At 36.9% G+C, this 12,636-nt stretch overlaps 1 protein-coding gene across 1 annotated transcript; it reads left to right on the top strand.

Moving 5' to 3' along the window:
• Nucleotides 1-2,681: 2,681 nt before the first annotated feature.
• LOC149266771 (uncharacterized) lies at nt 2,682-3,252 on the top strand. Its single transcript, XM_089397404.1, has one exon. The coding sequence runs from the start codon at nt 2,802-2,804 to the stop codon at nt 3,231-3,233; it is 432 nt and encodes a 143-aa protein (XP_089253530.1). The 5' UTR covers nt 2,682-2,801; the 3' UTR covers nt 3,234-3,252.
• Nucleotides 3,253-12,636: the final 9,384 nt, after the last annotated feature.

Below are 12,636 nucleotides of genomic sequence, written 5' to 3'. Positions count from 1 at the left end.
CCATAACCACTTTAGTTTTACCAAAACTCAAAAAACAGGTTTTATCTAGGTGAAGCCTACTCGACAAATACCATGAGACAAATAATTAGTAATACCATGGTACAAATTCCATGGGCCAAATACCATATTTATAAAAGAGGTATGGTAAATAAATAAATATAAAAGAGGTATAAAGAGCTATGGTAAATAAATAAAATATATCAAATAGGATTAGAAAACATCTAATTATATACCAAGCCTATGGGCCATATACCATGGGCCAAATTATTATTAATACAATACAAAAAAACATTATTAATCCTAATATTAATATTAAAAGATTAATATTCTTATTGTTAAATATAATATTCATATTAATATATTATAATATTAATATTATTAAATTTAATCACTTGAGATTAATACAATATTAGATCTGTTACAATATAATATATATTAATATATCATGATATATATTAACTCTAGATATATATGGGAGGGAAGAACAAAGACAAAGAGTGATAGAGGTGGAGGGATAGGGGGATGAGAAGGGAGAGATGGAGATAAAATGAAGGAGAGGGGAGAGACAGAATGAAGAGAGAGAGAGAGAGAGGAGTGAGAGAGGTAGAGAAGGGTAAGAGAGGGAGAGGGAGACACAAAGATGGGGGGGAGAGAGAGAAGGGGAGAGGCAAGGAGATAGTGAGAGGATTGGAGGGTAGAGAGAGATATGGGGGAAGAGAGAGGGAGGTATGAGAGAAATGGAGAGAGAGGAGTTGAGAGAGAGGAGGAGAGAGGGAGGGATAGAGAGATGGAGTTGGATAGGGAGAGAGGGAGGAAAGAACAAATATAAAGAGTGATAAGTGGAGAGAGAGAGGAAGTGACAAGGGAGAGATGAAGAGAGAGAGTGTATGATTAAGGCTGAGATAAAGAGACTGAAGGAGAGAAAGAGAGAATGTGGAAGAGAAGGAGAGAGAAGGAGAGAGGGAGGGATATAGTAACATACTTAGAGAGAGAGAGAGAGAGAGAGATGGGGGAAGAGAGAGGATTGGAGGGAAACGAGAGAGAGGATTGGAGAGAGAGAGATATATATATATGGGGGAAGAGACAGGGAGGTAGGAGAGAAAGGGGGAGAGAGGAAGAATGAGAGATGGGACTTAAGAGAGAGGAGGAGAGTGATGGGGGAAGAGAGAGGATTGGAGGGCAGAGAGAGAGAGAGAGAGAGAGAGAGAGAGATGGGGGGAAGAGAGAATGAGGTATAAGAGAAAGGGAGAGAGAGAAAGTATGTGAGAGAACACTGGAATTGTTCAGTGTCGTGAAACTCTGTCACTTTCCATAGTCCCTGATCCATAAGTAGGCCCTCTTTAGAAATCCAGTTAGCAATATTGTTCCTTCCATTGTAAACATGGTTGCATGTGAAAGTTGTAAAAATATAATATGATACATTGAAGGTCCTCCACAATATCGAGAAGTAATAAATTCCTGGGGAATTGAGTCTTGTTTAGCCATTTAACAACAACCAAAGACTCCCAAAAGCACTGAAGATGTGAACATCCATTTTCAACAGTAAAAGTGATAAGAGCACGACAAGAATGAACCTCAACTCAATTGTTTAACCCCCGACCCAAATGCATCTTAACATGAAAGATATGATTTTTGTTTAGGTGATGAAAAAAAACCCCGTCGTAGGTGGGTTCATCGTCTTCAGATGCACCGTTAAAGAATCCCCATGGCCTCGATGGATTAGGATGCTAAATGAAAAATGTGAAAGAATTGACAAACCCCCAAGTGCAATTTTTTCTAGGTACTCAGAAGAGGAAAATATTGCAATGTAGTTTCATCCACAAAAAATTGAAACTTCATCCCCACACAATCTTTGGTTCAATTAGAGGGTAGGTATTGAATTTATGAGAAAAATATTCAGAAAGTGCATCCATCATCGCCCCAGAACTTAACTAGAAAACTATTTAGAAAGTGCATCCATCCTCGCCCAAACTATTTAGAAAGTGCATCCATCCTCGCCCAAGAACTTAACGAGAAAAATATTCAGAAAATACATCCATCGTGACCCCACAACTTAACCATAAACATGTTTAAATCAAATATTTTTATGGTAGAAATAGATTTAGCACCATCAAAAACTACTTCCCCACCCAAAATATTAAAACTCCATCACTTTAACCCACATTTCCCAAAATTTCTCCCAAAATATTTAAATTTATATCCCAAAATATTTATATTTATACCTTGTGGCGATGACTTTTAAGTAAAACTTAGAATTTTAAATTTGACCAAACTATAGGAGCTTCCGGGAATCCCAATCGTCTATTTGTAACACGATCGATGCTTCCCGGAAGCCGGGCTCATACGATATGCTCGCGTTCCTTTTGGACAAAGTCAAACGCCACTTTCAATAAAAATAATAGTGGCGGTTATCACTTCCTAATTACAGACTTTAGTAAGCCATCATGACCAAATAACGTTGTCAATGAACAGTTGTACGCTGAGTTGAAAGGTCCGTGCTAAGAAATTGAGGCTGTTGAGCAGGCACCCGGAATGAACTGCTCGGTGTTTCCTTCGTCTCATTACACGAAATACCGTGTTGAATAAGAAAATCGAATCCCTCAGTCCCGGAAGCTGACCTCGCGGCAATACCTATATATATTTTACAACTCTCCTTCACAACAACAACTCTCTCTCTCTGAATGATCTTCTTCGACAAACCTCTTCACTTCATTTCTGTGGAAGAGAAAAGATCGGCTCCATACACTTTCTGTGACACAAATTTGCACTAGTATCTTTTGAGAAAAGCTACTTTTGAAAATATGGCTGGATTCAATACGCTTCTCTGCTTTCTTTTGGTGCTGGGATTGATAAGCTCAACCTCTCCCGCACGGGCACCAGCTCCGTCCCCCATTGCAGCAGCTCCCAAGACGTCGCCGGTTCAATCCCCGGCAGCGCCATCACCGGCTTCGCCCCCTCCTGCGACTTCCCCAACTGTTTCTTCTCCCGCCTCTGCTCCTTCTAAAGCGGCCACCCCGCCAAGCTCAGCCTCCCCTCCCACATCTCAAACTCTAGCATCAGGCCCTTTGCCTCAAGGCCCCGACACCGCTTCGCCACCGAACGCCAGCAGTGGCGCTGTTTCTACCGCTAGTTTGGAGAAGATGGGTATCTTTGGTGCCGCCTTGCTCGGAGCGGCCATCTTGCTTCTTTACACTGCCTCCATGCATTATCATCTCCATGTGAAACAGATATGATGTGAAACGAAGTGGGCTGGATGGGATTCATCTATGTCATTTTTTAATATAGAATTATTATTCTTTATTTCCTTCAGCGTCAAACTCGGCTCTGCACGGTTATAATTTAGGGTTTTGTGCAGAGTTTGAATGTGGATCATTCACATATATCACTGGATCGCATCCTATTTGAAGACTTTTTTCTATTCAAGATATTTATGTAGAATAAAATATTTATGATTTGAACATTTTCATGTAGAAGGAGCACTAATTCTGTATGGGTTCTTACACAGTGGATCAATCCAGGCTGTTCAGGAATTACAGATTTATAAATTGCGGAATGTTGTTTCCGTAATGTTAAGACGATGCGATTTAGATTTACAAATGGATGGATTTCCCTACAGTAATCAGCTTCTTCATAATTAATTTGTTAATTGAATGATTCTAAGAATTTGGGTTGATTTTGATTTTCAACTTTTAATACGTACAGTTATTTCAGTGAGAGGCCCCTTTTTCTATTACCAGGGAGCCTGATCAACTTTTATTCCCTTTTAAACAATAAAATTAAGTTAGTTTTCTTAAAAAAAACTAAAAAAATAAATCGTATGCTAAAAATATATAAATAAAAAAATGTTAGGTTAATGTAAGTATAAAAATAAATAAATCTTATGGTAATGTAAAGTGGGAAATGTAATTTTAAAACTATAAAATTAATAAAAATCAATTTAGTTTTTAACCACACAAAGATATAAGGTTAAGAGTTAAGAGTTAGCTTTAGAGGTTAAAACCCAAGATCCAAAGGTATTTGTGATGGAGGAGTATTCTCTAAGAAAAAATAGCAAAAACTATTTCTAGAAAGCAAAAATGAGAAAAACACTTCAAAATGCAAGGGATTTGTTAAAAATATTGAAAAATCACATTTGTGAGGGATCTTATGGATTATGGTTAGAACTTTGTGAAAAAAACCATTTTGAGAACTTTGAGAGAATCATGTTGAGAGCTTTATGGAGAAGATCGTGGATCTTGAAATGGTCCACAATATTGTAATTTCCTCTATAAATTGTAGCCTTTGGGCATTGAAAAGAGGCATTGGATGAATATTAGACCCGCTCAGGTGCCATGTAATATAACTATTAAAGTAATTTTAATGCCTAGTTTATGTGATTATGTTAATGTGCATGGTGATTTAATGCATTGATGGCTTGATCCATAGATGGTTGATTTTGTTTGATGAATTAATGTTACATGTAGACCACATGGTTGTTCAGGTTTTGTAGTGGAAATGAGGATGAACTGATTTTGTGGGTTCATAACCCATAGGTCCCAAGATCGAACCAGTAAAAAGATTGAAAACAACAAACCCCCATAAATAGTTTTCATCAATTTTGAAAGAGTGAAAGTCTGCCTCCTTAAGGACCACTAGCTTCTATTTCGAGGTGGCATTGTTTAAGTTGATTAACTCATGTCCCAAGATCGAACTAGTAAAAAGATTGGAAACAATAGACCCCCATAAACAGTTTTCATCAATTTCGAAAGAGTGAAAGTCTTCCTCCTTAAGGGCCACTAGCTTCTATTTCGAGGTGGCATTGTTTAAGTTGATTAACACGGGTCCCAAGATCGAACCAGTAAAAAGATTGAAAACAACAGACCCCCATAAATAGTTTTCATCAATTTCGAAAGAGTGAAAGTCTGCCTCCTTAGGGACCACTAGCTTCTATTTCGAGGTGGCATTATTTAAGTTGATTAACACTAATGAGTTTGCCAATAGCATCAAGTGATGGTTGTTCCCATTGCTCATTTGAAAATTATTTTTCAACTATGTAATACTCTAATTTATAGACGAAATTATCTTCCTTCACCACAATTTTATGGTTAATTTTAATTAAAATCCGAAAGAGATTTTTAAAAGCTTGAGTTTAAGTTATTTAATATGTGGAATTCAAGTGCCGTCATGTTTTCTACGGCTTTGAATCCATGTATGCATTTTAAACAAAACAAAAAAAACGAATTCTTTCTTGAAATTGTTTAGAGTGAAAAAGTCTATTTCTAGTCTATACATTAGACTATGCCTATTAAATAACTTTCTTGGCATGAATTGAGGAAGGTTGCAATTAAAAAAAAACACTCAACTTTAAAATTAAACAATGTAAACAATTTAGACATATAATTCTTAACTCTACCCATTTTAAAATAGTTTTTAAATAAGAGTGATATGAAATTTATTTAATTTTTATATGAAACTAATATAAACATTTAAAAGATTTTAATGTGAAATAGAAATACAATATTTCAATATGCATATTAAGTAAAATATTTTGAATAAAGTATTTTAGTATCAATTATAAAAATAGATTTTACAATTCTATTTACAATATAATTTCCAAGCTTATTTCTATTGGGCTAGAGGATTTTCTATTTGATTTTGGGTTTCTAAGAAATCATAGATCCATGAAGCAATCAAACTTACCCAAGGTCTTCACTCCACTCATATAAAGAAGTAAAGATGAATTCTTTACATAGTTGATAGTGCAAAATCCTTTGATAGGGTGAATTGGCTCTATCTTAGGTTGCTCTTAATAGACATTGGCTTTTGCCACACCTTTGTAACATGGATCATGAAATGCATAAGCACTATCTCCTTTTCCCTTTTAATAAATGGAGCAATAACCCCCTTTTTTCTAGGCAAAAATAGATTTAAGACAAGCCTGTCCCCTATCTCCTCTTCTCACTCCCAGTAGCTGAAGGACTTAGTAGATTAATCTCAAATGCTAATTCTAGAGGGGGCTTTAAAAGAACACATATCTCACATGGGTGCTACCTCTCACATTTTCTTTTTTTTGGACAATATTTTATTTCCTATGAAGGGGAATAATCTGCTCACTCAAAGAAATTTTGATGACTTTCACAAAAGAAACTGGCATGAAAATAAATGACGAAAAATCCTCATCTATGGAGGATTAGTGAGGGAATAAAATCATTTGTGGAATACCTCTTCTCCACTCCCCTTAATCCTTTAAACTATGTATTACAATATCGGGGCTTCATTCTTAAGACAATGCAATATCTAAAATATGATGCACTCTAGATCTTGGAAAAAATGGAAAAAACAATCTAAAATATGGTGTAATAAACAGATTTTGTGAGAAGCATGGTGATTGGGTCTGTGCAAATAAATTATGGAGGAATTTTTGGTATTTTGGGCCTCAGTATCTCATATACATTGGGAATAGGTATGCAAGGAAGACAAAAAGACCTTTTCTCTTATAGCATGGAAGTTCATTTCCATTCGTAAAGATTATGGAGGATGGTAATTAAGAAATATTTTTTGGTTCTCAAAAGGTCTGGCTGGAAAAGGAGTGTGGAGCTCATTTAGAGAGACAATTTGTGGGCTATGTCACTCAACAAAAATATATTGGCCCACAATATATATTGGAGTGGATTAGCTCCACCCATAAATATGTAAAAATGGATCAATCATTTGAAAAACTATAGTAATAACTTTCCCTATAATCAACGAAAATCTTAGCGCGAAATTTGGAAATAGCTCCAAGATCAAAATTTGAAGGGATCCTTAGACTGAAATTCAACAAAGGTTTAGATTACCAGAGCCAATTATAAATTTTCTTCTTGAGGAATGATGGCTCACTTAGATAGATAGCGAGAGGCTCAACTTGTTAGTTGTTGTAGCATCAGATGGTGTTCTAGTCTCAAAGTTTGTTTAGAGGCTAAAAAACATGAGATCTCGAGAGCCCAAAAATGATTTCTAGAAATTCCACCTAGAGACAATTCAATAAAATTAATTAATCGATAATTAAAAAATGCCTAATCCTAACTTAGGGAAATTGATTAATTAATGGGAATTAATTGAGAAATGTGAGAATTATCTAGAAACTCGCATGGATTGAGTTAGAAATGATCTGAGCCATCGATAAACAAATAATCGCGGTCATTGGTGATCTAATTGTAGATTATAAGAGGAGGTCGATGGGGTTGGAGAAGATACTTGAGGTCGACTTCCTTAGCTGAGATCAAGCTTACTAGTTGTAGTGATTCAACATAGGAGAGTTCAAACCATAGAGGGAATGTAGAGACAGCGAGGGGAAAATATAGTGAGTCCTAGGGAGGATTTCTAGATCTAAAGAGATAATAGTAAGTGACATAGTTATTTCATAGCAGAAGTTGCATATGGGTTGCACAGTTGCTTTAGTAGGAAGTTCGATTTAGCTATAAGGGAAATTGATTCAACTTCTAGAGGTTGCCCAAGTCTTCCATAGGTCTTGAGAGTCATTTCCAACAACAGAGATAGGCATGACGACTTGATTAGAGAGGGGTTCTAGCCACACATGTGAGGGATTTCATAGAGGAAATGAAAAAGGGTCTATTTAGGGTTTGGATGACCAATTTTCACAGGGAGCCAAGTGTCACGATTACTTGTGGAGAGAGAGAATTTTCTCTCTAAATTAATTTTATTGAGGAGGTCGATGGGGTTGGAGAAGATACTTGAGGTCGAGTTCCTTAACTGAGATCGAGCTTACTAGTTGCAGTGATTCAACATAGGAGACTTCGAACCATAGAGGGAATGTAGAGAGAGTGAGGGGAAAAGATAGTGAGTCCTAAGGAGGATTTCTAGATCCAAAGAGATAACAATAAGTAACATAGGTATTTCATAGCAGAAGTTGCATATGGGTTGTGTAGTTGCTTCAGTAAGAAGTTCGATTTAGCTATAAGGGAAATTGATTCAACTTCTAGAGGTTGCGCAAGTCTTCCATAGGTCTTGAGAGTCATTTTTAGCAACAGAGACAAGCATGATGACTTGATTAGAGAGGGTTTCTAGCCACACATGTGAGGGTTTTCACAGAGGAAATGAAAAAGGGTCTCTTTAGGGTTTGGATGACCATTTTTCATAGGGAGCCAAGTGTCAGGATTACTTTTGGAGAGAGAGAGAGTTTTCTCTCTAAATTATTTTTGTTAGATGCTTGATGATTGGATAGCCAGTTAGGTATCCAGAGATTGTACTCATAATTTTTCATTGCTACATAATAATAAAACCCTCATTTGTTGCACCTATTTTTCCACATCGTGTTTTTCCGGGGACATTTGTCCAAAAATAACTATCATCTTTTTATTGTGTGTGTGCATATTATTTCTTAGTTTCCATTTTATTTTCCACAACATTTTATTTGTTAATAATTTGCAGTGTGGATTATGTGTTATTTTTCCAATAACAAAATAAACTGAATAATAATTTTATGAGTTAGAATAATAATTTCCATATGCTTCATTTTCAAGTGATTTTCACATGGTATTAGAGCGAGTTTCGAAATTAGTGAGATAATTCATGGGATTGGTAGGTTACTACATAAGGTTCATCATGAACTTCTCATGCACTGCATATCCTATCACATCATTGCAGAGGGAAGGTAAGAAGTTTGAATGGACAGAAGAATGTGAGGCTAGGTTTGAGTAGCTTAAGTAGTTGTTGACACATGCACCAGTTTTAAAGATTATGGATCCAGATAAGGAGTTTGTAGTGTGTACAGATGCTTGCAAGAGAGGACTTGGTGGAGTTCTCATGCATGAAGGACACGTAGTCTGCTACGAGTCATGGATTTTGAATGAGAACAAGAAGAACTATCCAACGCATGATCTTAAGCTAGCAGCTATTATACATGCATTAAAGATGTGGATGCACTATCTTCTTGGTACGAGGTTTACATTAATGATCAATCACAGTGGATTGAGGTATTTGTTTTACCACATGAATCTAAATTCCAAGCAAGCTAGATGGTTGGCTACCCTTAGTGAGTTTGACTTCAAGATCAGAGACATCAAAGGGCAGGAGAACTGGGTTGCATATGCTCTTAGCAAGAAGGTACAGGTAAATGATATAGCAACTATGAACTCTTATGGGATAGAGTTATCGGATAGGATCTTGCGGGCAGGACAGTGGGATGACAAATACATGGACATTATGCATAGGTTACAGCAGATCGCAGGTACTGGTACAAGTGGGGTGAAGAAGCTTATCTTGACAGAGTTTCATGCCAAGCCATACTCAGGTCATCCAAGATATCAAAAGATGTTGACGGCGGTGAAGAAATACTATTATTGTCCGAATTTGAAGAAGGAAATGGTAGAGTTCGTGCCTAGATGTTTAGATTGTTAGCAGGTCAATGTGGAATGTAAGAATTCAGGTGGGTTACTACAACTGATAATGATTCTGGAATGGAAATGGGAGGTCATTTCCATGTACTTCATCACAGCTCTTATGAGGATAGTGAAGCAACATGATTCTATTATGGTAGTGGTTGACAGATTGAGAAATGTAGCTCACTCCATTCCAGTAAAGACTACATATTCAACTAGTGAGGTAGAACAAGTGTTTATTAGAGAGATAGTGAGACTACATGGTGTTACAAATAATATTGTGTCAAACAGGGATGCAAATTTCACTTCCAAGTTTTGGAAGGAGCTATCTACAGGTTTGGGTACAGAGTTGGCCTTGAGAACAACTTATCATCCATAGATAGATGGACAGATAAAGAGGGTCAACACGATGTTGGAGGACATGTTGAGGATGTACGTGATGCACCAACAGAAGAAATGGGAGGAGTATCTTCCATTGGTTAAGTTCACATATAAAAATGATTATTAGGAGTCATTAAGGATGAGCGTTTTCAAGGCATTGTATGGACGTAGTTGTAACACTCGCATCAACTGGAGTGATCCAACGAACAAGGTACTTATTGGACTAGATATGTTAGCACATACAGAACAGGAAGTGTAGGTTATAAAGAAGAATATAAAGGAAGCACAAGATAGACAGAAGATTTATGTGGATATGAACAGGGTGTTTAAGGAGTTTCAGGTTGGGGAGTATGTGTATTTGTGCATCAAGCCCAATAAAAGCTCTTTTAGGATTGGTTCATGTGCCAAGTTGGCACCACAGTATTGCGGGCCTTTCGAGATCCTTGAGAGGATTGGACTAGTGACATATCGACTTTCACTGCCTCCAACAGTGAAATTCCATGACTTTGTGTATATTTCATTGCTTAATAAGTATATAAAGGATGTTGATCATGTTATTGATTGGTCTGTATTGCAGGTGGAGCAAGAATGAGAGTTACGACCAGAGCCTCAGTGCATATTGCAGCAGAAACATCTCATGCTCAAGAACAGAGCCATAAAGTAAGTTAAAGTGTAGTGGAAGCACTTTGGGCCTGAAGAATCTACATGGGAGATGGAGGATCAGATGTGGACCTTGTATCCTTCATTGTTTGTCGGTTGAGCTAAAGCGGTTTTAGTATGGTGTTTTGGTATATGTTTTCGAGATGTTGCTATATGTACATATGTAAATGGATGTAAATACCGCCATGAGCTATGTTATAAAGCCGAAATAAGTGGTATGGGTGTCATGTTATATTTATGGTTGTTATATTGGCATGTTGTCATGATGTTTTGCTTTGAGCAAGTCTTTCATTGTAAATACTGCAATGAGCTAAGTTATAAATCTCTGTGGGTAGTATGTTTGATTTTCAATAGTTTTGCTGAGGTCATGGTGTGGTTTAAAACTGAGGATGATTTTCCCTAAGTGGGAGGGTTCTGTAACAGCCCTGGTGAAAAGTTCATATAATAAGAGTTAATAAAGGAAAAATAAGACGACGGTTAAGAGACAATTAATCTAAACTGAATGTTGGGAAAAGATATCCTAGTGGGCATCACTAGATGTGTGTTTTGGCTAAGGAAAATTACCAAAGGCTATGGAAAAGGCATTTTTGGAACATTTAATTATGAAAATAAAGGAAATTAGGAGAAAATTAAGTTGAAAGGTGACAGGTTGCATGTGAGGAGGAAATTGAAGGAAAATAATGGAAAATGAAGAAAAGAGATGCCTCATTAATAAAAAGTATTTTGAGGATTAGTTGGTAACCTTTTTTCAGTTCAAGTTTGGAGCTCTCTCATTATTCTCTCTCTCTCTCTCTCTCTCTCTCTGTGTCTCAATCTTGGTCACTCAAAAAGTGTTTCCTAGCTAGTTTTGACATACATTGCTTTTCATGTTTGTATATGGTTCTCCTATTGTCACTGCATGGTTTTGTCCGGTTATGACAGTGGTTTTCAACCTAGCCTTGCCTTTTTTCAAATGCCATGGTTTGTTGGGATGTTTATCTCGGTTTTGATATTTTCTTTGATAGATGGATTTTCGAATCCAAGGCAGAGGTGGTCTTAAGGTTCATTCCCAAAGGCCTAGGAATCCCTTGAGTAGTTTCGGCAGGATACATGGTAAAGCCTTATGGAGAAGTATCGATTTGGGGCCTAGCGATCCGAGTTTGGATTGCGTTAAAGCCTAAGATATTGGTCTCGGTTTAGGACCTAGTGATTTGGGATTGGATTACAGTAAAGCCTAAGAGACAAGGAGACATAAAATTACTCAAGGATAGTGATGGATTTTGGATCGCATTGCAAGTTTTGTTCGGTTGTGATCGGAGCACCGATTTTGTTGTGATCATGGTTTTGTGAGGGCGGCGGTGGTTTAGTATCTGGATTCCCTTGGTTGTTATTGGATTGGTTGTTCTATGAGATCCCACATTCATTCTTGGAATATGGAATGGGGGTGACTGGATAAAAGAAAGATTTGGCTCAATAATGTCTACCGTCGGATGGTATGTGGAACTCCTGAACCTGGTCAGATTTTCCTATGATTAATAAAAGGTAAGTTCTCTTACTTTTTCACTTGTTTATATGTGGATTTAATGCTTGTCATATCTCTTATATTTATATGGTTTTATGTTGGTTATAAGCATGATTATATGAGTGGTTCATATCATGGCTATTTCATATATTTACTTGTAACTGCTAAATGGATGAACACAAGATATAATTGATGTTATAATAGTTCAATGGAGAAGGTGGTGATCATTCTAGTTATGTTTCATAAGTTCTTTTAGTAATTCATGCTCTATATTATATCCCAGACTTGTAGGTTGCATTGATGCCAATTGTTTGACAGAATGTTAGTCCCGATTGGGGATGCTCATACCTAGTCCTAAGGTTGAATTTTGATTTGTTTATCTTTTCATCATGTCTTTGATGGATTCTTAAGGTTATAACAAGTTCTGGACAGAGGCCAAGATTTTGGGCTAGAAAAGTGGCTAAAATCCCACGGACGCTATCACAATTCTACTAAAAAAGTCCAGGGACGTTGGCACATAGACCTGTGAGAGAGACTTTGGCTTCTAGACACTATCTTGCATATATCATGAGAGCGACCAGGGGTTAAAAGGATTTAATCATCAGTGGATCTTAGAGACGGGATGTTTGAGTGGATGGCATGTCCTCTAAGGGTGTTGTTGGTGATGTGGAAGGGTTGTTTTAAGGTGTTCTGTCGATTCCATTTCCTTAATGTTACCAAGGAAGTTGAATCCAT

This window comes from Pinus tabuliformis, chromosome 6 (genome assembly GCF_031772625.1).
Source record: "Pinus tabuliformis cultivar Carrire ecotype Pingquan chromosome 6, CPIR1, whole genome shotgun sequence".
Taxonomy (NCBI): domain Eukaryota; kingdom Viridiplantae; phylum Streptophyta; class Pinopsida; order Pinales; family Pinaceae; genus Pinus; species Pinus tabuliformis.
The sequence above is the reverse complement of the archived record's forward strand: the minus strand, read 5'-3'. Positions and strand labels throughout refer to the sequence as shown.

Coding starts and splice junctions, on each gene's coding strand:
- LOC149266771 (XM_089397404.1), top strand. CDS start 2,802: ATGGCTGGATTCAATACGCTTCTCTGCTTTCTTTTGGTGCTGGGATTG.